General features: G+C 39.5%; 2 protein-coding genes across 4 annotated transcripts in view; one reads left to right on the forward strand and one right to left on the reverse strand.

Annotated features, from left to right (window-relative positions):
- LOC139119069 (uncharacterized) overlaps positions 1-17,023 on the forward strand; it is a 37,343-nt gene extending 20,320 nt beyond the window's left edge. The window contains exons 1-4 of one of the 3 annotated variants that reach the window (XM_070682690.1): positions 5,853-6,086; positions 10,221-10,364; positions 14,955-15,194; positions 15,624-17,023. In XM_070682690.1, the coding sequence (XP_070538791.1) occupies positions 5,918-6,086; positions 10,221-10,364; positions 14,955-15,194; positions 15,624-15,667 (597 nt within the window). In that variant the 5' untranslated portion in view covers positions 5,853-5,917 and the 3' untranslated portion in view covers positions 15,668-17,023. Of the gene's footprint in view, positions 1-5,852; positions 6,087-9,516; positions 9,755-10,220; positions 10,365-14,954; positions 15,195-15,623 lie in introns of those variants that run through there. The other 2 variants (XM_070682689.1, XM_070682691.1) reach the window with 2 other exon arrangements.
- A 2,163-nt stretch (positions 17,024-19,186) lies between these two features.
- LOC139119073 (UDP-glucose:glycoprotein glucosyltransferase 1-like) overlaps positions 19,187-22,727 on the reverse strand; it is a 34,473-nt gene continuing 30,932 nt past the window's right edge. The window contains 4 exon segments of the mRNA XM_070682697.1: positions 19,187-19,933; positions 21,616-21,763; positions 22,104-22,220; positions 22,584-22,698. Of these exon segments, the coding sequence (XP_070538798.1) occupies positions 19,914-19,933; positions 21,616-21,763; positions 22,104-22,220; positions 22,584-22,698 (400 nt within the window). The 3' untranslated portion in view covers positions 19,187-19,913.

The following is a 22,727-nucleotide window of genomic DNA, read 5'->3' on the forward strand; positions in this document are numbered from 1 at the left end:
CAAGGCTTTCATTGAGGCGAGCGAGACCGGCCTTTGTTATCCCGAGTCTCCCTTCAGAGGAATGAAACTATTGTATTGTCCCTCCGATCCATCATTTCGGAAGAAATAATAGTGTGGTCTGTCTTTGTCGGGCAGTACATGTTTTTTCTTTCCAAAAATGGTATGTGTATAGAAAACGCCTCCGTCGGCGGAGAGGAAAAAGTCATGACCGTTGTATATCGCTTTTGGCTGTCGAACGGGACCACGATTAGTGTAATATTCATAACCATAACCAAGACCTTTATTTTGACCTTTTCGATAACGAAAGTCGGACTTCGTTGGACTTATATTTCCAAATTCTGTACATAGAAGTTCATATTGGACGAGATTGTACGGATTGTCGCCCGCTTTGAAGGTGGGGGTATCGTCTGGAAGTGCAACGCCCATTTCGTGAAGGATCCGACGTATTGTAAAGTATACATGGAAACGGCAGAATGATCGTATTTGGGGCGGAAATTCCCTTCGGAACCAAGAGATGGACGAATGATATACCACAACCAGTAGTGCTGCACCATACAGCGAATTCAGTTGCTGGTCCCAGTATTTCATCTTTGGGCTGCCCAGCCAGACATTACTTTCTTTAGCTGATCGATGAGTGATTACGTTATCTTTAAATATATCCCGTGGATGAAAAGTAAATTTATCTGTCGGCGTTACATATATTTCTAAGTCCATGAGAATAGGTTTTATGTCGTTTGGATTGGAAGGAATATCAGAATGCTGTACTGTCGGTACGCTCGTCTTATTCAATTGAAAAGCAACTGGGAATAGGTCTGTACTCATTATTCGTGTTTCTATATACAGATAGATTTAAATGGAGGAGAATTTTCCATACTTCGGAATCGTACTAACATTCCAGACCATGTTAATATTATATTTCGGATTCAGGTTTAAACGAATTTTTTATTTTTTACTAAGAATAGATAACATACTGCAAACAATGGAGAATTTAATAAAGTCATCGGCAGCGGCAAATACGACAGCGCCCTATCTGAACGGTTCTGAAGGACCAACCGCAGCGTCGGACAATAATCAATCCATAATAGAGACAAACGTGAAAAAATACTCTGTGTCATCGCAAGTGGTCAAAGCAAGTTATTTTTTGGTAAGGAGATTACAGTTGCTGACGTAGAAAAATGGAAAGATGAAACGGTGGTTAAAGCCTTCAAAATGTACGAAGCGAAATACAGTTCTCTTATAAGTGATACCATCACTCAAAGTTTCATAGATCTAGGAGCCCGTGCAATCAGTCAGGTAGTTCCAATCGATGATCGAGATAACTATGCCACTGATCTTAAAAAGGATTTTATTCTAAACAGTGAAATAAAACGATTATCAGACGGATAGGGTACACGTGGGGGCCCCTGATTGCTCTAATTTCCACCGGTTTAATTACGGGTAAACATTTAAATTTTAAAAAAATCGGGTTTAATATAGTACCTGAAATAAATGGATTCAACTTCGCCGACTCAGCAAACGGCTCCGCCAGGGACTCCGTCAGAACCCCGCCGACGGACCCACACCGCAAACGGACTCCGCCGACGACTTCACCGACACAGCGCAACATAGAGAAAGTGACGTTCCCGCCGAAGCATCCAGGGAGAGTTGCTGCGGGCAAGCGACTAGCGGAATGGAACAGGCAAAACAAGGAGAAGAAACTAAAAGCAATGGAGGGGAATGATAGCGATGCGGTAGCGACAAACGTATAAGCCTACCGCCTACAATGAAAGAACAGTGTGATAATAATTCACGCTGGTATAATAAATGTTATCTTGTTTTAGGAATTGTGGGAGTTTCATTGACTGCATTAGGGCTATATTGGGGGCGTGCTCGGCATACCCCCTGTTCCGTCCGGAAAGATCCTCCACAGAAAGCGAAAAAAACAGAGCACGTAGCAGCTCCATCCGGAACAGTTCCGACAGGGTTCCGAGAGGAGGGGAGGGGGAGGGGGAGGGAGAGGGGGAGGGAGGACCCAGCTCCTCTACATTGTATGAGATGGATTACTCCCCATATTTTTTATTTTTATTTTTTATTTTATATACTAGTCAGCAATCATGGATATTAAAACAGTTGTAAACACAATGTACGATGGTATTGTAATCGCAGGACTTGCGATGGGATATCTTATGATCTCCAGCAAATTTCTGAAAATAGAGGTTGGCGATCCAAGTCGACCAAATTTAACTCGATTGGCAAAATTAGGCGGTGCGACTGCTGCCGCGGTTGCAACCAAAGATCTCCTTGAACAGAAAAATATTATTCCTGCAGAACCTTATACTTCGTAATGACCTAATATATTCATCGAACATTTATACTTAGTAATATATACATACAACGTACAACGATGATCATTTGGATTGAAAGCCAAACAGGTGAACCAGTCACTGTTAATTTTTACCCTTGTATTGACACGACACAGTTTACGAAGATAAGACTGCTAGAGTGCGGACTATATAATTCATGGCATAACATAACATCGACGAATAATGTAATAAAATATCAAGAAGGTGACCAACCGAAGAAGACTAAATCAATACGTCCAGGTAACTACAATATCGATACGTTAAACAAAGCAATCGGGTTGAAGCAAAAAATTAATTTTGAAAAACATCTGCCGACAAACCACGTTATTCTAACTTTGGCTAAAGATGTTAAAGTTTATTTCAATGCTACAGGTAGCTTCGCCAACGTAGTTGGTTTTTCAGATAAGCCTGAGGACAACCCAGTTATAAAAAGTACTATGAGTCCGAAGAAAGTGGATTTCTTAACAGTCACTAAATATATAGTTCATTCAGATGTAGTCGATGTTACTGGAAATTATGTTTCATTTGGTTCGGGTGCCTCCGGAGGATACATACAGGGGAAAGTATCGAACTGTTTACAAATACTTCCCATCCGGGATACGAGAGAAATAAGTGAAAAGGTTACTTACGATTTAAAAACGGAGCAATTTCTATGCCATTGAGAAAAGGGGGAGATTACATGAATTCAATGCGTATCTGGATAACAGATCAGGATGGAACATGATCGATTTCAATAACTGGCCAATTAGCTTTTGTATTGAATTATTGTAGTCCCGAAGCGGGGCCGGTGTAACCCTATCGGAAGATAAACCATCCCACGACCAATCCTCCAGCAATATAGATCATTTCATATTTCTTTTGCTCAGGACTGGGTTGATAATAATCTGAGAATTGAACTGCTTCGCGCTTCGAGAAGGCTTTGCACCGCTTCTGCTTCTTCCAGGATTTCTGCATCTGTATCTCTTAATTCTGCCGCAGCATGCGCATCCTTTGCTTGATTTTCTCTTTCCCAGTCAGCCTGGAGTAATCTTTTTTCTGACCAGACGTTGCGATCATGTTCAAATTTTTCTAATGCTTTATCATGTCGAATTTTCTCTTCAATAAGAGCCTCACCATTCCCAGAAAGCTTTTGTCCGATAATATTTCCTCCTGTGAATGCCGTTGCATTTAATACAGCACCGAGAACTGTCATTCCTATAGCTGAAGCCATGACTGTGTATTGTATATTACAAGGTATTATTTTATTTTCACTGTATATAGGTCCCTACGGAGTATGTCTGATCCAAGTGGCTTCGGTCTAGGTACAATTCGTATGCAAAATCTTGAGCTTGAAGATCTGAGTGATGTTAAAGTTAACAATAATACTAAGATGGCTGCTAATCATAATAAGGATTACGTCTCCTTCGTTATAAAGACCGCGAAAAATATTTCGTTTTAGCCAATGCCGCGGGCAACCCACGAGCATGCTGTAGAATTTTCCGAACTTAAAGACATTGATGAAACTGTAATTGACGCCACAAAGGCTTCGAATGATCCTACTCCTTTTGCTCTGACATGGGATTCGGCTAGTCAGAAATTCATGCCTTATAATGTGCCGCGTAACATCTTAGATATATTGGATAGTGAAATTGCAGGAGGTGTTGCTGAACCACCAGGAACTCCGAATGTGATTTATTTTGATAGCAATGTAAACAAATATAAATTGTTAGATTTTCGTAGTTGGCTTACTCCTACGAAATCCATACATTGCACTTCTTGGTATACCAATTCATCTTAAAATTAGTCCTCTTAATACAATAATGAAGGCAGATAATACACTAAGAAGGTGGATAAACGAGGGGGAGAATTATTGCTCGTATACAGCTAGCGGAGTTCCAGTTAGATTATTTTGGGACACACACTTTAAAGAAACTGGGTCTTAAAAGTGTCGGTGATGAGGCAGCTGTTCTCACTTTACAGACAGTAAATCAACAGATGACTGATAATATGAAAATACTTCAACATGGTACAGTTCTCATTAGATGTGTAAAGTTAGCTACTGGAGATGAATTTGACGATTTGGTTGGATATTATGCTATGAAAACAGATAACAGAACAACTTGTGATATTATCATAAGTATTGATAAAGATCGGGGAGGGGAAATGAGTATTGAATGTTTTGTTGGTGGGAATAGAATAGAGAACGACTTAGGAACTACATTTGTACGTAGAGATAAAAGAGTGAACACTTTAGATATCAGTACCATTCATCTGAAACGTCTCATTTTATTTGAAGTAATGGTCTTCCGTCACATTTTAAGTTCAGAGGAAATTACTAAAATTTTATCTATCGGGTGAACAAGTTCGCACCGATAGGAACTTCGTGTTCAACATCAGCTAGACTCCGCGACCGGCCGGCCGGACTGACAACGGGGGTCCTTTATATAGGCTAGTTTGATGGTGATGACTCACACGGAATTTCCCGTACACCTTCGGAACGTGTATAAACATGCTCAGCAGGCCCGCTTAGTTCAGGACAATGCACTGCTGCGCGTGAGTTCATATATAGTTCAGGGTCACACTTTAGTTACATGGATGGTTAATTTTTCCTTCGCTTCATGTAGATAAATGAATAAAATGGGTGTCAAATTCTTACTTCATCCCAGTTGTCCACGGTTTTCTTTACTACCTAGAGTGATAAGTATAAGTATGGTTACCGAGAACTTTGTTCACTAGCAGACACAACAAACCAACCTCCTGCCAAGCAATGCAGCAATAGCCGCAAATACTGGTGATTTTAACTGACCAAGTTTATAACATGTTCAATTCTTAAACTTCGCCAGTCAAGGAAGGTTCTTCTTGCAGATACCCTCCCTTGAAATGAGGAGACTATGCTACCGCTGACCTAACAAAGCCTAGCGGACCCGATGCCAATTCTCGTTTCACAGAACTGTGTGAAATAGCGCCACCATCCTTTGCGACACATTGCGATTAAATCTTCGCCAACATGGTTGCTATGGCGTTGATGGCTTCGTTGATTGATCGGTAACTCGTTCAAGCGTTTTATGTCAAGTGGTTGCCGGGGTCAGTATTTGGTCCACTTATGATCTTTTGTGGCAGGTACGCGCAGTAGTAGCCTATACTGCTAGCTGAATCAGCAGTATCATGGACGGCATTGTGTACACATTTGCCAGCGTAATGCTGCCCCAACATGCCGTTGATTTGTAGTTGCACCAAATATAACATGCGGTTGAGTTTTGACTTTCGCGGTACGAACAGGTTTATACATAAGCTTATACCTGAGAAAGAGAGCGCGTGATTAAAAATGCGAACTCAGTTTCAGAATGCGTTGCACATTTGACCCGGTGGAAGTTAATGAATGGCCTCAAATATTGACTTGCCCTCGTTTGAAAACCATTCCGTTCCTTCCCTGTCGGTTCAATACTACAATAGAATGATGAATAATACGTCAGGTCAAAGGTTGCCGATGCGTAGCATAGCACCGCGGCCACGCTTGTTATGCCTTGCTACCAAACACCTGTATATATGACAACGGCCATTTTTTCTGACTGAAGTCTACCGGCTACGACGACAACATGAGCAAGAAAAAATCAAGCTACAGGGTGAGCGTAACAGAAGCGAGGTACAAAGACAAGGGAACGCCGACAGAGCGGCCTGATACGATTCAATCTTCGTATTTCTACTTAAACCCCTACAACAGGGCAGAAGTTCTCGACACAAGTGACTGTGATTATATGACAGCCGGTGAGATATTCTGTTGACGTTCGTCGCGTGAACAGCCAAGCTTAAGGTTTTCTTGTCGATTTGTAATTGTAATTTTCAGGAATTAGGAAAATATGAGTCCTGTTTCAGCTGTTAAATATCACTGCCCGTACATGATTGCAGACATTTAAACCCTAAAAATCTCCACGGTTCTTACTGCATGACATATCAAAGAGTGTTAAGGTGGAACACGGCTATATTGTTTAGCCTACATCAGGTGCAGCCAACGGAGCTATTCATCGAAAAAGCTATTCCGGGAGCAATTTTTTGAGGGCAGGTGAAATTTTACTTGGACATGGGACATATTTTTAGTTGGCAGGGAGTAGATTGTAGGGGTTTTTTTTGTCGGGCAGGGCAGATATCGGTTGGTTGGCCTGGGGACCGGGATTTGGTAAATAAAAACGGGGGACGGGAAGTTACTTGTAAAACTGGGGTAGAGAAAAATCGAGTTTTTTTTACCACAAGGCAGGGGAGCTTCATGTCTGCAGGGGAATGATAAAATTTTAAGGGGAATTTTTCCAGGGCAGGGAAAACCGAAAAAAATTATTTTTCGCCAAAGGGCAGGGGAGATTAAACAATTCACATTGGGGAGTGAAAACAGGCAAAAATATGTGAGAGTGAGTAAAAATTCAGTTTGAGTGCGGGAGGGTAAGTCAAAAATTTTCAGTTGGAGGGCAAATTCTGAACAGCTTATTAATTACCCTCTGGACTTAAAATTGGTCAGTTCACATTACTTATCCTGCACAATATATCTTATCATAATATGGACCCCTTTAAAAGTGCGTTTTTCGTTGGCTGCACCTCCTACATTGAAATCAGTGAAGTGCACTATGAGTAGATTAGATTTGGGGCCGATGTGACCTGATTCGTCTTGTATCAGTGAAGAGTAATTAAGCATTATATTACCATGCCCTGTCCATTGCGTTTTAATTGGTCGAGCTGAACCACATGACCGCCCACAAATACACATATTACCATGTCCTGCCCAGTCGCATTTTGATTGGTCGAGCTGAACCACGTGACTGACCACAAATACACAGTAATGGTTTGTTTACATGCCCGTAAATATGAATAATAAGATTAACAACTCAAAGTATCGTAACTTTACAGCTCAAACGTAAATCACAATCAATCACAAAATAAATTGGAGCACTTGTAGGTCAAGTTGAGATACTTTTTTCTGAAAAGATCTCCGGATTTGCCAATTTTTTACAGCGCGCGTGATAGTGCGTCGCGTATTGCTCAGTTTCTAGGGCCCAGTAGTCGTTCGCTCCGGAAATTTTCGCAAATTTTGACGGTTTTCTTGGGTTCGCTGATAATATAATGGAAATAACAGACTCCGCTCTGACCATTAACGTTTATTAATTTTTGGCTTTCCTTTCGCCTTTGCCCACAAATAAACGTTAATGGTCAGCGGTTAATGGTAACGGCTGCGACTGTTTTTTTCATTTGCCTGTTAGAAGAAAGGTCCGTACAACGTCAAACAAGATATTTGTACACTGATTGCTTTTAATAATGTATGTATGTATGTATGTATGTATGTATGTATGTATGTATGTATGTATGTATGTATGTATGTATGTATGTATGTATGTATGTATACATGTATGTATGTATGTATGTATGTATGTATGTATGTATGTATGTATGTATGTATGTATGTAATATACTATGTATACATGCACACATACATACATACATACATACATAATACATACATATATAAATCAAAATATATGTTAATAAAGACAAAGATCGATGGAATTTATGTTGCTTTGACATATAAAACAATTGTTTTGTTGACATATTCGAAATTTCCCTGCGACGGTCTGATTGCTCCTGTCATGAAGTCCTGATAGAGCTTTTCATCGTTCCTTGAGTTAAGGTAATATGCACCTCGAAAGTGAAAGACTTAAACTTTTGCTCTAACTTTCCTCAAGGAATCTTTCAATCATTCTCTTTCAAAATCAAGAATAAAAATAGGGGGTCACCGTGCAAATTTTGGTACTAGAGAAACAAATTACCCAAGATTTACCGATATTAGAAATTCAAAATGGCCGCCATCCCTGTGTTAACTCTATGGAGAAAAATAAAAATTTTTGAATTTCGAAAAACTAAGCCGGTTTTTTTTCACCAAGAGCTTTAAAATGAACCCCAACATGTGGTATATCAGAAGAGAATTGCAAAAGTTTGAGAGTTCGAATGTCTGTCCCCGAGGTGCGTTCTACCTTAAAGAAAGACTATTTTAAAGACCAAATTAACGTTTTAAGTACAAAAGCCGAGCTTAAAGAAAGATTATTTTTAAGACCAAATCAACGTTTTAAGTACAAAAGTATAATATTTCGGTTAATACCGGTCAATAAAGTAATGGGATGTACTCACAACGTACAGCACCCAGTCACCTAGCGAAGACATCACAGTCAAAACCGCTCGGCTAAATCCCAACTTAAACAGTGCTTCAGTGGTTCAATGTAGGTAATCAGAGCATGCACGTTACACATAGGCAACATATAGATGGTATCAATACAATAACGAGGGCGAACAAACCTGTTCTGTGTGTGGTGATACCTCGAGGTATCCAGTCTGTGGTCCTGTAGTTTTGTGTTCACGTCTATCAGTAAACATATGACCGGTCCGACGGACCGACATAACGGCGAATTCCCAGTCCTAGGCAAAAGCATATCAGTGCAGTGGTCCTGGGCTTTTGTATTTGCTCACTCCTGGCTGCGATTTTTTGATAAAACTGGAAAAAAGTAAACTACACACTGCATCAGACATCAGCAATGAGTCCTAAACTAAGTGAAAATGGCATGAGCTTCACCGAGGACAGAAGTTAGCATACCGATACACTTACTCAGACGGACTTTTTAAACACCGCACTTACCATGGACCCTCGGGTTTTTCTCAGTGATACAGACGTGTACTCGAGTTTTGGTTTCTCACATTGTCACAACAAGAGATACTAATGTATGATAAATGACTTTTTTAGTGTTGTAAATCTTGCATGCCAAACCAAGTAATCCAGTAGTCACGATTTGTATTGTTGTTCGATCATATCAATCAGATTGGGTTTAACGAGAAAGCTTGTCTAATCACATCCCTACAACAAGCGAAAAGGTGTCAGTAAATTATGGTCCAGAAACACGCTAATAATAACTTTGATCGTGGCCTCTAAAACTAGTTGATGTTACGTTGTCCACACACATGACAGTGTGTCTTCCGGAGTGTTATTCAATAGTCTAGAGTTATATTCCACATCAGAACACTTGTTTTGATCAAGCTCAGACTGTTCAGAAATCTTTGCTTATTTACAAGTATATAGTGATTCACGTTCCGGGTTAACACATATTTGTTTGTTGGTTGGTTAGGGTGGCGTTGCTTTCACACGATCCCTATATACGGGTTTAAGTACTTGCGCGTCATTCTTGGCTGAAAGCTGGTTGCATGCAGCATGAATAGACGAACGACGGGCCATCGGAAACTGGTGACGGCGCCTTTCTGGGACGCGCGCGGCCCAACACCGCCGCAAACCAGGCGACTGCAAACGGTGATGTCGTCCTTTCACTACTCCGTGAAGGACCGAGCTGAGCCAATTCTCGAAGAGGACGAGACTGAGTCAACCGTTGCGGGGACGAATGAGATGACCGCCGGTTGGTTTTGGCGTATACCCGCGATGAAGCAGCGTCTCTAATTTTGTTGTTGTACACAGACCATTTCATGTCAACTGCGACCATGAAAGACTGAGGGACGATACAGTTCGATCTGAATATCTCAAAACAGGAAAAATATATTGGAATGTTAGAATATTAAGAACTGAGCGGAGATATTGTCAAATTTCCATGGTTTTAAAAACAAATGTGATCACATATTCGTACATAATATCTCTACGGGACTGTGTTTCGTGACAGGAAATTATTGTCACGATAAACGATCTCTTGTGCCGGTATACACAGAGTCACCGAAACACAAGAGTTGCGTGGACTTGAACTGTGTTGTTCACAGTTTCCCCGAATTTGTTGTTTTACTGTTATTTATCATAATAACAATGTAAGTACAAACGGGACAATTTGCGTAAACAAGTGCCAAAATGTGACACATTTTTTTCCTACCTTTCAGAATTCAAGGAAGCCTTTTCCTGGTTTGACAAGGATGGCGACGGCCACATCACTGTCGACGAACTGGGTTTCGTGGTGAACGCTCTCGGAATGGGCGCATCTGCCCAGGAACTGCAAGACATGATGGACGCCGTGGACGAGGATGGTAAACTCTCGTCTGATTATTTTCTCGGTCTCTTTAATGCATGACCATGCTAGATATTAACTGTTAACATCTTGCACTAACTAATCAACATAGAGCTTTTTAACTCTCTCTCTCTCTCTCTCTCTCTACTCTCTCTCTCTCTCTCTCTCTCTCTCTGTTTAACTTTCTCATGTTAAGAATTATATGTGTTGTATTCGATAATCTCACAAAATCCTGCAGTAATTCTTCATAAATCGTCGTCAGTGCCCGCTAGGCACGATGGACCTATTTAAAAGTCTTACCTTTTATCTAGATTGGTTAGTACTTGTCTGATAGGCCATATTGTAATAGCATATGTAAGTCGGTAGTGCTGACATAGATCTGACGTAGATCGGGCTAGGAAAATGATCTTAAACCCAGTTTAAATTCTCGTTTGATCTTGCCGGTATTTGTAGCTATTGTGATGTACCGAAACCAATTTCAACTACGATACATTAATGACTACTATATGTATGATACATGGCCATGTTTGGCCCGGATCAAGTAAAGAAAAATGAAATTCTTCGTAAACTATCTTGCAGACGACACAATGTGTAAATAATTTCTGTTCTATGCTTGAATGTGTTATTCGATTCTCTTCGCTGAAAATTGGCGCCATGATACGGACACACCTCAAGTGAAAAAAACCGCGCTGGTATTTGTTTTCGTGACTGTCTGCGAGGTCTCTTGGGACACTCATTTCCGTGTGCGTGATTCCGAAAACTACGGTTTGACAGCCGATGCCTAAAACGTCGAGAATGACAAAAAGACTGTTTGACAACCGACGCAACTCGACAAATAGTCGAGCCCTCTCAGACCTACTCCTCCACGAAGTTCACATGATTGAACGAATATATAGCAGAACTACAATAGCAGCTTTGTAGCAAGCAGCCTATAGCTCTCCAGAAAACAATGTTCACTAGTCGATTTCCTTCGACACATGTCAGCCTGAGTATGCCGTGTTTTCAATTTCCAGGTAAGCAAACCCCTCTTTGATATTTGAAGAGGGATTTTACGAGGAAATATGTCATCTCGCATCAATTCGTATTGGCGTCGGTGAGCTTTCGGGTCGGATTGCGGTACTTGTACAAATTTTACATCCTAATATCGCGACTGCGAATCTTGATGCATCTTTCTTTGTGAACTCTTCCAAATTCTGCAGGAAATGGACAAAATTTAACTTTCGTTGGTCAAAGCAGAGCAACCGATCGTTCCGATGAATTTGATTGGTCGATGATCCGATGTTTTGATGACGTCATGGTATTTGCATATTTGCGTTCACTGATCGATCATGAAGCCGCGAGAAGACGAGAATGCTTGTCTTAGACTTTTATCCAATGGTGACTTCGCCATTTTAATGTGTCAGCAGGGAGATCAGCTAAAATAAAGTAAAGGTAGAAAATATTAAAGAGCCTAACCGATAAATGACTGAAAAGGCCGGCTAAAGATTTGCAATGAGCAAACTCTATCTACTTTTTGTCAAGTTATTGTAAACCTAAGCTAGTCTTCGTATGTAAAATTAATTGCCACACAGCGTTGTTTGCAGGCCCTTGCAACTACATCGCATGGTCACAACTGCGATATTTGGAACTTGGACATTTTGCACTGTTATTAAGTGAAACTTTCTCATTTGATCAAAACAAACAAGAGAATTGTGTAATTTCATGCAAACAGCGCGAAAACTAGCGTTGTTTTCGCGTGTTGCGAAAACTAGCGTTGTTTTCGCGTGTTTGGCATGGTTGATACTATGGGTTGAAGAAATTGTTCTCGGGGGCAGAGCTAACAGCGCTGTACGACGGTTCGAAAACCATAATTTCAGAAAAGTTTTCTTCATGAATAAGCTACATGTATCACTAATAATGTAAGCATTAGAACGTAGAATTTTTAAATCAACTGTAATCAGATTTGTATAGCGCCATGAAGTGACATCGCCATTACACTTTTGACTCCTTTTTAAGTCCGTACATCATATTTATTTCCATTACAACACAAATATATGCTTCATACTTTCACGATTTTTATCTCTGCACGATTTCTGACCCTGGTAGCATGCTCAAAAGTCAAATTCAGGGAAGAAGGTTGGGTTTCTGGTGTTTTTGCTCCTGACATTTGAAGCTAAAGTACCCAAGCACCATCAATACAAATTCACTTAACTAATTTATAAACACATTGTTTTGGGTAGTTTATCGCTATCGGGTGTAAACGATGCATTCTCCCCGGTGTTGTTAACTCTGAACTAACCATCCAGTGTTGTTTACCCAAATGCACACCCTTCTATTCTCGCTGCTTAACACCGCCATCACGTGGCAACCTCGGGACAACAGTGGGAGGTAGGCACAAACATCACTTTCGCTTTTACTTAGTGTTCACCATGACGATACCGACCTGCGTCACAGAAAGCACACTTAATATAAACTATTTGCGTACACCTACTTACTGGTGACGTACTGGTCACGTGGTAATATTTGTTGGTTTTATTTGTATCCATTTTGCTAATTTTTTATGCTTTACTCTTTGATACAGAATGTGTATTTATATGTGTAACACACCAGTTGCGTAAAATGATTATCAGATTTTTAGATCACAGAATATTTTTGTGTTTATTGTGCATTGTTGCGTTTTCCTATTTTTACTTCTTTTGTGTGTTCAACAACATACCTGTGATTTGTTATTATCAACATAGGTAGCAACTCATCAAATTTGACGCAGTCATTGAGGGCGAGTTTCTCAATCATTTAATATGAAACAGCAAATATTCCACTTATCAATTTGCGAACAAGGGAACAAATAAATGAATTTAGGCTCTTTGGTATGGAGCTGCCTTTCGTAGCGTAGTAGAGTGTATGTTCGTCCAACTTTCGTGTCGGTTCTGTATGTTTCTTCATTTGCAGTGCTTGTGTTATGCCAAACTCTCTGCTGCGTACGCGCATGCGTTTCTTCGCATCTTTTGCAGAACGATCTGTGAAGATTGTCCTGCGCCGACGAATGCGGCATTTGCCACATCACCGACACGTCAATACTTATTATTTTAATTATCGATCAAGATTAGCGAGCTTACGGTTAATCAACAACATGAACGAATCTGCTGCAAATCAATACTCGTCGGAATGTGGTAGAGGAGTGCCTCCCTCTAGCCCAAAGTACGGAAGATCGCTGACATTTTTAGTTGGTTGGGGTATCTGAATTTTGTCGAAATATGAGTACCGTCCCGTAACAAATATGAGTGCGTGTCGGAATTTCGCGGCGAGTTCTTCCCATGACCGAAAAAAAAACTTACTTTACAACTGTGCATGCTTGGAATTTGACCCACAATGGGCTTATTATTCTGTCCATTTTTGGGTGAAATTGTTAAGCCATGATATCTCAAACAGGGTTAGTCAACTAGTCCGTCAGTTTGAGAAGTCGTAACCAGGGATGCATGTCTTTACAATATCCTAACCTATTTTGAACAAAATTTTAGATTTTGAGGGGGAAGAAATATCTGTTCGTAACCGCCCTCCCGCGTTACGATTTGAAAAAAAATCGTCTTAATTCCGCTCATAAGTTTCCTCCCCCCCTCTCCCCGGCCGCACCAGGGTGTTGGTTCCATGTATATCGATTCACTTTGTTGGAAATTTTCTATCTACGCTTTCACGGTTATATTCCGATGAGAAAATTCCGTAGTTATTTTGAAAAGACGTCAGAAGAATGCAATTATTTATGTAAAAATATCCAAGGTCAAAAGGTTACGACGGATCATATATTTCACACTTACCAACAATCCGTAACCGTAACAAGTGTGTGATAGATGGGTTTGACCAGAGTGTCCAAAGACAAAGGAGATTGTTTTTCCCCCTCCGCGCGCGCTCTTTACATATTAGCTGCGGCGCAGGCGCCTCTTTAATTCAGGGCCTTCCGTTTCTCTCAAAAACCAGACTTTATTGGCATATACCTCGTTGAAGGGCCAGTAATGGAACTTTTGATGTGTTTTTCTCTGTGTTTGTTTTGTATGTCAATTGAACGCCCATGTTCTACTCCCCAAAGCATGTTGAAACACCAACTATTTAGAGTATCAAAAGTGTGTTTATACCCGCAAAATGTACAGTTATTGTTTACATTTCAATTCCTGTCTTGACCAGAGTTCACTTGTCAACGATATAAATATAGTTCACTCATGTACAGGCTGAGTTGACAAGCTCAACACTGTGTATCTCAGCATGCTTTGGAGATCAGAACAAGAAACTGAAGTTGACTTTAAAAAACAAAAATAGTGAAAAAAATCATGAAAAGTTACACCCACTGGCCCGATAACATATCAAAAAATGTCGACATAATGTCAACCATTGCTGTTTGAACTTTGCTGAAACTAAAATGGAAGAAATTTCTTCTTACTCTCTGTGTTATAAAAATTAAAGTCGATCTTATCACTTTGATCCTGAATCTCGACAAATTCTGACAAAATACCCTAGCAATGTTTGCAGGTTTCACTGTAAAAAATATTAGTTAAAATCTATCAAAACTGCTCGGGTATTGTTTACTCAGACCACACTGTCTAACAAATTGCCCGCTCCCCCTGTTTTTGAAAAAAATTAGGGAACGGTACCATAGATTTCCCGGAATTCCTCACCGTGATGGCCAAGAAGCTGAAGGAAGGCGACGAGGACGAACTGTTGGAGGCCTTCCGTGTCTTCGACAAAGACGGCGGTGGTACCATCTCCTACGCCGAGCTTCGAGGCGTCATCCGAAATCTGGGTGAAGATTTGACGGACGCTGAGATCGATCAGATGGTCAGGGCAGCCGACGAAAACGGTGACGGAGAAATCGATTTTGAGGGTGAGTGCTCTAATGGACGAAACGTTTCTTTAGAAACAGTCAGGTATTTGATGACGACAAACATTTTTGTGTGACATAAGGCCGCCAACTGAAATGTGATTAATGACGTGTTAAGCAATGATGGTTTATTCGAATGGGACGTGAATGCGAACAACAAACTCGTAATAGCTATTTTGCAGCACCCGAATTTTGTGCGTCTCATGCAGGGACTGCAGTAACATGAAAACTGTCAACTATATTACGTCATCAACGTTTGTTTACTTCTTTCCTCATAGTTCAATTCTAAGGAGGGATATACAGCCATCCTCATAAATTATATTATAGTAACAGCGGTACAAGTGGGAAAATAACATGTTGTCAGGGTGCAGACGACAGTTCAATTATAAGGCTGTAAGTCTGTATTTCTCCATCTTACCACCTCTCTTTCAGAGTTCAAAGCCATGGTCATGCCTAAAATCTACGGAGAATTGTAAGAAGACTGCACGTTGATAATGACCGCTTCCGTTCAAACGCATCACTTATGAGGCAGACGACAAGCTTTAGACTTGAAGACAGAAGCACAAACAAAGCGCTTGAAAGTAAAAATAAAGACACCTTTTGCGCGTACGCTACCTCAATTGCTCAATTTCTTCGAGGGCAACTACTTTGGAGATTTCTTTGAATTGAGTTCAAGATACGTGCTGCTTTGGGTGTTGATGTTTTGGTTCCTGGTGACCAACGCAGGCTTGAATCCATTCACTTCACAAACACGAAATATCACGAACTCTTTTGTACGCAATAGTCTATTTAATAATACTTTATCAACAGTACTAGGGAAATGATCACATTTTTTGCAACCTGTTTAATTACATAATTTTTCAAAAATTGTCCTCTGTCCAGATATACCACTTTTTGTCGTAATGTGTATATAAATGTATATAAAATAGATATATTTTCTTTCAAGTATTTTTAAGCTATTATTGTACTAGTGCTATTCTAAAAACGTACTTATAATATAATACGCCCTACTGCGAAATTTGTTGTTCAAACACTGACACCTTTGCAAGCCATTTTCGGCTTGTTCTGGTAGGAGGCGTAATTTTAGAATATTTAGCAGGGAAAAGCATCGTTGCGCATATCAAAAAAGAATATACAAACCGTCCATGGCTCGACTACGCTTAATAATTAAAAGTTTTAGGATATTCATAACAGGAAATTTAATTTCTTCGAATTTGTTCCAGAGTTAGCAGCAAAATCACTGAGAAATATAGATGTAATAATTTTGTTTGATAATCATATTGAATTTCATCGTTGTTGGACATACAGCGACGTAAAGCGTTGCTTTATGGCCAGCTAAGAGTCACAGTGACAGCTTTAATCTCTCATTTACTATTCGTTCGTTGCTTTATGCTGAGAGCGAAATAACTTTTAAAAATTCCCCTGTAACAGAAACAGTACTAGTGATTTTATTGAGTAAATGAAATTTGTAAATGATCGGTCGAATTTATGTGCTACATTAAGAAAAGAAGACATTCTCATAACAAGACATGTATTTTCTACTAATTTTTAAATAGTTTAGCTTCAATATAATTACTTGATGGGATTTACATTGTTGATTAGAGAAGCAGAGTCGATACTAAAATGAACACGTCAGTTTATATTTACATGTGGACACGAGTGCACATACCACACATAGTAGTTATTATGCTTTTGTTTTATAAGAAAGACAACAGATCTTGGTAATTTGTCGAATGGCGGCGCTATTTGCAATCACCCACCGAGCACGCACGCCACTAAGTCGTTCGATCTTGCATATTAAGGACAAAATAAAGCAATTCTACGAACAGAGACCATTCATGTTATGCTGCCTTATCTATTATAAACGTTTGTTGATTGCCAAGTCTGTTCATGAACAAAGGAGAAACTTAAAGAGACCATAGCTGTGACTTGAGGTAATATTTTCAAAACTTTTCTTCCAGAAACAAGGTATTTTTAAATCTTTCTTCAATAGTGGATGTTGATGAGTGTTGACTAATGAACAAGACCAAGTTGTCTGCGATAATAATGTACGTTATGTATATTATGCGTTGCAAGTACTGACGAGGGGGTGCTTCTACGGGAATGGTATGGCCATGTACTGTGGTTTTGCTCCTCCCCTCTTTTTGCCTCCTCACACTTTTGATCTAGGAAATTTTCGTAAATGTAGACTTTTGACAGCTGTTTTTGCCTCCAGGATGATTTTGACCCATAACTTTGTAGAAAATGTAGAATATTCCCAGTATTCGGGCCGGAATGTTGACTTTTGACTCAGTTCAAACATTTGTACCCTAAGTGGGGATTGGTAATCCCCCCACCCCGCACTGTGTTGATGGGTGGACATTTTGACAGGATTTTTAGCGTAGAAAAACTTAAAAACAGAATAACAACATTTGGGAATCAACAACAACAACAGTTGCAGCTGACGTAGCTCTGCATGGCAGGGCTGTGTGTTACCGGCGTTACATGGGAGTCCATAACGCCGGTAACACACAGCCTTGCCATGCAGAGCTACAGCTGACGGAGCTTTCAATCAAACAGGCAACTTCCTAACACGATACATGTGATCCGAGACTTTTGGCACAATAAATGTACATTTAAAGGGGGGTATGAGATGGGTGTGGGTGCAAGTGATATTGAACATAATACTGTTTCACAGGAAAACGCATCTGATCCTCTAAGGGCGTGAATTTATAGTCATTTATGCAAATTATTTCAATGCGCATTGCTTCAGGACGAGTAGAATGAAAGATTCAGTCATGTGCAGGCGCTCCGGCGCACTGCGACCTACGACCCTTAACTAGTAAAGGGTCGTAGGTGATAGAGGCTCGTAGGTCGCAGTGCGCCGGAGCGCCCGCACACGACTGAATCTTTCAGTCTACAGGACGAGTGACTTGAGTATCTCAGATAGTGGAAAAATATGACAGCACGTTTCAGACTTCATTCATGAGCACAAAGGAAACCTTCACTGACACTTACACTGATTTATAGTTTTTATCAAATATTTTATTTTCAGTTTTTCAAAGTCTCTTTTTTTTATAATGTCAAAGGAAGTGTTGCTTGGGAAAGGAGCAGAGTTGTCAATGTCAAAGTCAAGGTAAAAACTGTACGATGCTTCTGCTTTGCGGTGTTAGAGTTTTCATCGGTGAAAATACAATACTGAGTTAGTAATTTTCATGACCCCTACATGACCTTACATCCTGGTACTTTCATTTGTATAAATCTACCAGTTTATTGCATACTCTTGTCACAAAGTTGCTCAATTCTACACTAAAATTGCCACTGGAACTTGCTTTCAAGCCAAATTTGCGTGCTGTTGCAAAACCCAACGAAAATGATGCAATGTGAAAAAAAAAACACAAATAAGGTCAAGAAATCATGAAAGGTCATGAAGAGGTCATTAAATCGGCCCTTTACTCAGGGAGTACTGCCCTGTTTATTTCGTTAGGCACCATAAAAACTGCCAAGGTCTTTGAAATGAGACAACATGTAATACCTCTGCAAGAACTTGTTGTACTCGTGACTGGAATGTAGATATGTCATCTTCGTTTTCGCAAGGGAGAAATATTTGAGAACAAGCTCTTTTATTAGACAAGAATACCAATGCCGGTATCTCCTTGATAGTCTGTGTATAATACAGTAAATTTTCCAATGAAGGAGGCAATGGCCTCAGTAGGTCATGCACCAAAGCCCAACAGCTAAATCAGAATTTGAATTCAATGCCATCACAGCATGAACTCCTGCTTGTGTGACCAAAAGTTTACAGGACGTTCAGTACAGTTGGTAAGTAGCCCTCCTGTTCTAATGATGTATTTTTTCTCGCACTTATAGGTGTGTATAGTGCACCCAACGTCATAAAAACAAATCACTTCGTTCAGTTTTGCACGAGTTCAACATGGCATTGGCAATTTGTTATTTAAAAATTTGATGAATGTTTGACCTTATAACTTAGAAATCAAAATAAAATTAAACAATAATTGTTGTTTAAAAAAAATTAATTACATGAGGTTGACTCTCAATCCAGAATCTCAGCACTGTGCTCAAAAATCACTGTGTCGGTAGTTTGGTACAAACATAGACACTACTGTCTATGATACAAACAATGTACGATACATGATTAGGCATGTTAATATATGCATTACATCACTGGTGTTTGACCATTCACAGAAGAGCTAACTGATCCAAATTTACATAAAAGCAGTAGAGAGAGTGTTGGTCCATCCACTCATGAACTGCACACGACAGTATCACATACAATTAGTGTGTATTTCCTAGCAACCCAACGAGGAAATTTACCCGTTCACTACTTGGTGGCACGACACAAAAGTTTTCGTTTATGTAAAGTGTACTAATGGCTATTGTTTGGATACGGATATCTAACTACAGTTACTGACAATCTACAAAGCATACTCCTATTTCTCAGATCATGAATCCCATACATTGATGTGTGACTGGACTAACAAACTCACTCAGTGCCAACTGAAACAACATCTCAATCTGAAAATTGTCTTAAGCACTTTGAACACAGTGTTCAGATTCTAGGCTGGTCTTAATTGGAGACAGTTGTGTCATAAAAACCAACGTACTCTGTAAGTTACCAGGGCTAGCTGAAATTCTACAATGGAACAAAAAAGGAAGGAATAAAATTAAAAATAAAAAGTTGTTCTCTTGTTTTTTTCTTCTGAGGAGACTGTTCATCTTCTGCTATAGTTCTGTGTGTTTATCTGCGAAAGAGTGAACAAAAAGGTCATAGGTCACAAAACTTGGTGAAACATTCAACTGAACCATTCCGACAAAAACACGGGTCCAACTGGGTTATCTTCTGATCAAAATTATGTTGAAACTTGACCATGAATTACTGAGTTTGTGTGTCTTTCAACTTTTTCACAAGTTTCAGTGATTTTGAATTATTTGGACACAAAAATGCCCATTTGAAACAAATCACATTGTAATATTGAAGCGAAACTGCACACCTAATTCTGTGGATGATATGATAAGTACAGCATACTTTTGATGGACAGACAGACAGACAGACAGACAGACAGACAGATATATATGTATATAATTGATAAGGGACACAAACTCGCCATGAGAGCACAAAAAGCTTCTCTCAATTCTTTAACACTTCAAACGAACTTCAAATCAACTGGTTGACAATGTATCCTGGGAAATGTTCAATGTATTGTATTATATCATACGAGTATATTTATGGCGCAAATGAAGCTATCTGATTGGTCGAGATGTGAAAAGAGCCATGGTATATTCGCAATATACCACAGCAGGTACACAGGCGAGCTCTCCCTTTTTTTTGGCATTCTGTTCCAGAATTTTAACATACTATTATGATATGATAGCAATAAATCACCCCCAGGGACTATATACCACTTGATTTTGACCAGTTCATGACATATATGCACTTGCTATCACTCGCGCATATACATGTTATGAACTGGTCAAAATCTTATGGTATACCGTCGCTTGGTGTGCTTTATTGCCTAAATATTAACATAGAGTCACAGATCCTCTGATTGTGTCTCCAGATAACATTTGCGGTTGTAGATGATGAAATCATATGCATGGCAAACAAAATTACTCAATGTGTTTGACTTCAAACCTCTTTACACTCCTGTAGACAAAAGTTTGAAAGGGCAAAAGTCCAACTACAAAATTGTAATTTAGACTTTCCTTGAACATATTGCTGAAATCCACACTGTTGATAAGTTTTTGAACAACAAGCATTCAGACACAAAATCTAATGCATGATTAATTGTCATGTATATACGTGGTTTCCATGATGTATCTGTAACATATCCTTTGTGCATATTTGCAAATACAGTGGTATGTGTTGAACCTTTGGCAATATGGGAACCAGTTATACTGTCTAAATTGCGGAGTTGAAAACATTGTCAGTGTAACTATCATCTAGCGGTAATATCAGTCAATCACGAAGAAATCAACTCTATGAAAGTTGAAACATTGTCTTGAAGGAGATCAGACAAAGTCAAAACAATACCACCAGATCAGCACAAACAGCACTTGTAAATGATGTGTTCTCGACAATTAGCAGATGTGTGTGGTTTTGTTCTGACAATGCGGCACCTCCTTCCAGACAGTGTTTCAACTTTCACAAAGTCTATTTATTTGTGGTTGACTGATCTTACAGTTACACGATAGTTACACCTGACAGTGTTGTCAACCCCTCCATTTAGACAGTATGTCTAGTTCCCTTATTGCCAACGGTTCAACACAAACCACTGTAATTAGACAAAACACAGTTGACCAATCCATTTCTCCATTGTGCATAGAGTTTTGTTCACCAGATGCATATTTTAACTATCCACAGCAGCCCTCTACACGAGCTCACAATTATCAAAACATAAACTGTGACTGAAAGTGGGATACTTACCTGTTTTTTTACTATCAACTACCACTTTTTGTGATTTATTCGCTATTTTGTCTTGCAATGCTTTTATTTCATTATCGTAACCCGCCCACTCCGGCAAAATTCGCATGGCAGCTGTTAGCTTTGGTTCTTTAGTGAGCGGATTATTGCACTGAAAACAAATGAGAAACACAAAAGTAATACTTTACAACCTCACATATGCTCCAGTGAAGGATTTCAAGAATTATTCAAAATGTTAATTTTTGCGTTAAAGAACAGTTGCCGTCATAGAGAGTAACTGAATAAATCGTAATGAAATATACTGCCATCGTTCAAAATAGCAATTCAGAAACTATTTTGCCAAAAACTGACAAATTTTCTCTTGTACAGCTTGTTGGCATTGCACCATGATAGTGCAAGGAACAACATCCATGTAATTTCAAATACAGGAATGCCTGGAAAAGATACGAAATCTTAAGTGGTTCCCTTGGGACGAGTATTTAGGTACATACCAAATCTATTGTTTTTGCTACTGTCTTTTCTTCGTCGCTGCACCACGTTTCACACCACAGCCATTCCTGTGGTAGTGATTTTATGGCTACTTGGTGTATCATGTTATTTGGTAAATCCTTCATGAGAAAGGGAAAGAAAAATAGTGATATACAGCAATAAACACTGTCATAGAGCTTTAAATATAAACTACACTCTGTTTGTATAAAGATCACCCACATCCCCAAGCACTAACAATGACACTATTGATAAAAACGCAACTACCATCAGAGTCATCATTGCCATCATAATCATCATCTTCACTATTAACTTATCATCATCATCATCATCATCATCATCATCATCATCAGCAACAACACCCTAAACCATTACGATCACTATTATAGTGGCAATCATTATCACGACACATTCAATTCTACATGTAAAATTTTAAATGAACAATCTCTTGTGTTAGTTCGTTAATATACTAATGTTTACACTACCTGATCTAAATTTGATAAACTATTTGGATCCTGACTGAGTCCCTGGTACTGGCCACGCAGTCTGTCCCCTGCTGCTATCCTTCGGAACTTCTTCAAATCCACCACATAGAGTGCACTGCTCATTAGAAAGATGGACAAGGACTG

This window comes from Ptychodera flava, chromosome 19 (assembly GCF_041260155.1).
Source record: "Ptychodera flava strain L36383 chromosome 19, AS_Pfla_20210202, whole genome shotgun sequence".
NCBI classification, from domain to species: domain Eukaryota; kingdom Metazoa; phylum Hemichordata; class Enteropneusta; family Ptychoderidae; genus Ptychodera; species Ptychodera flava.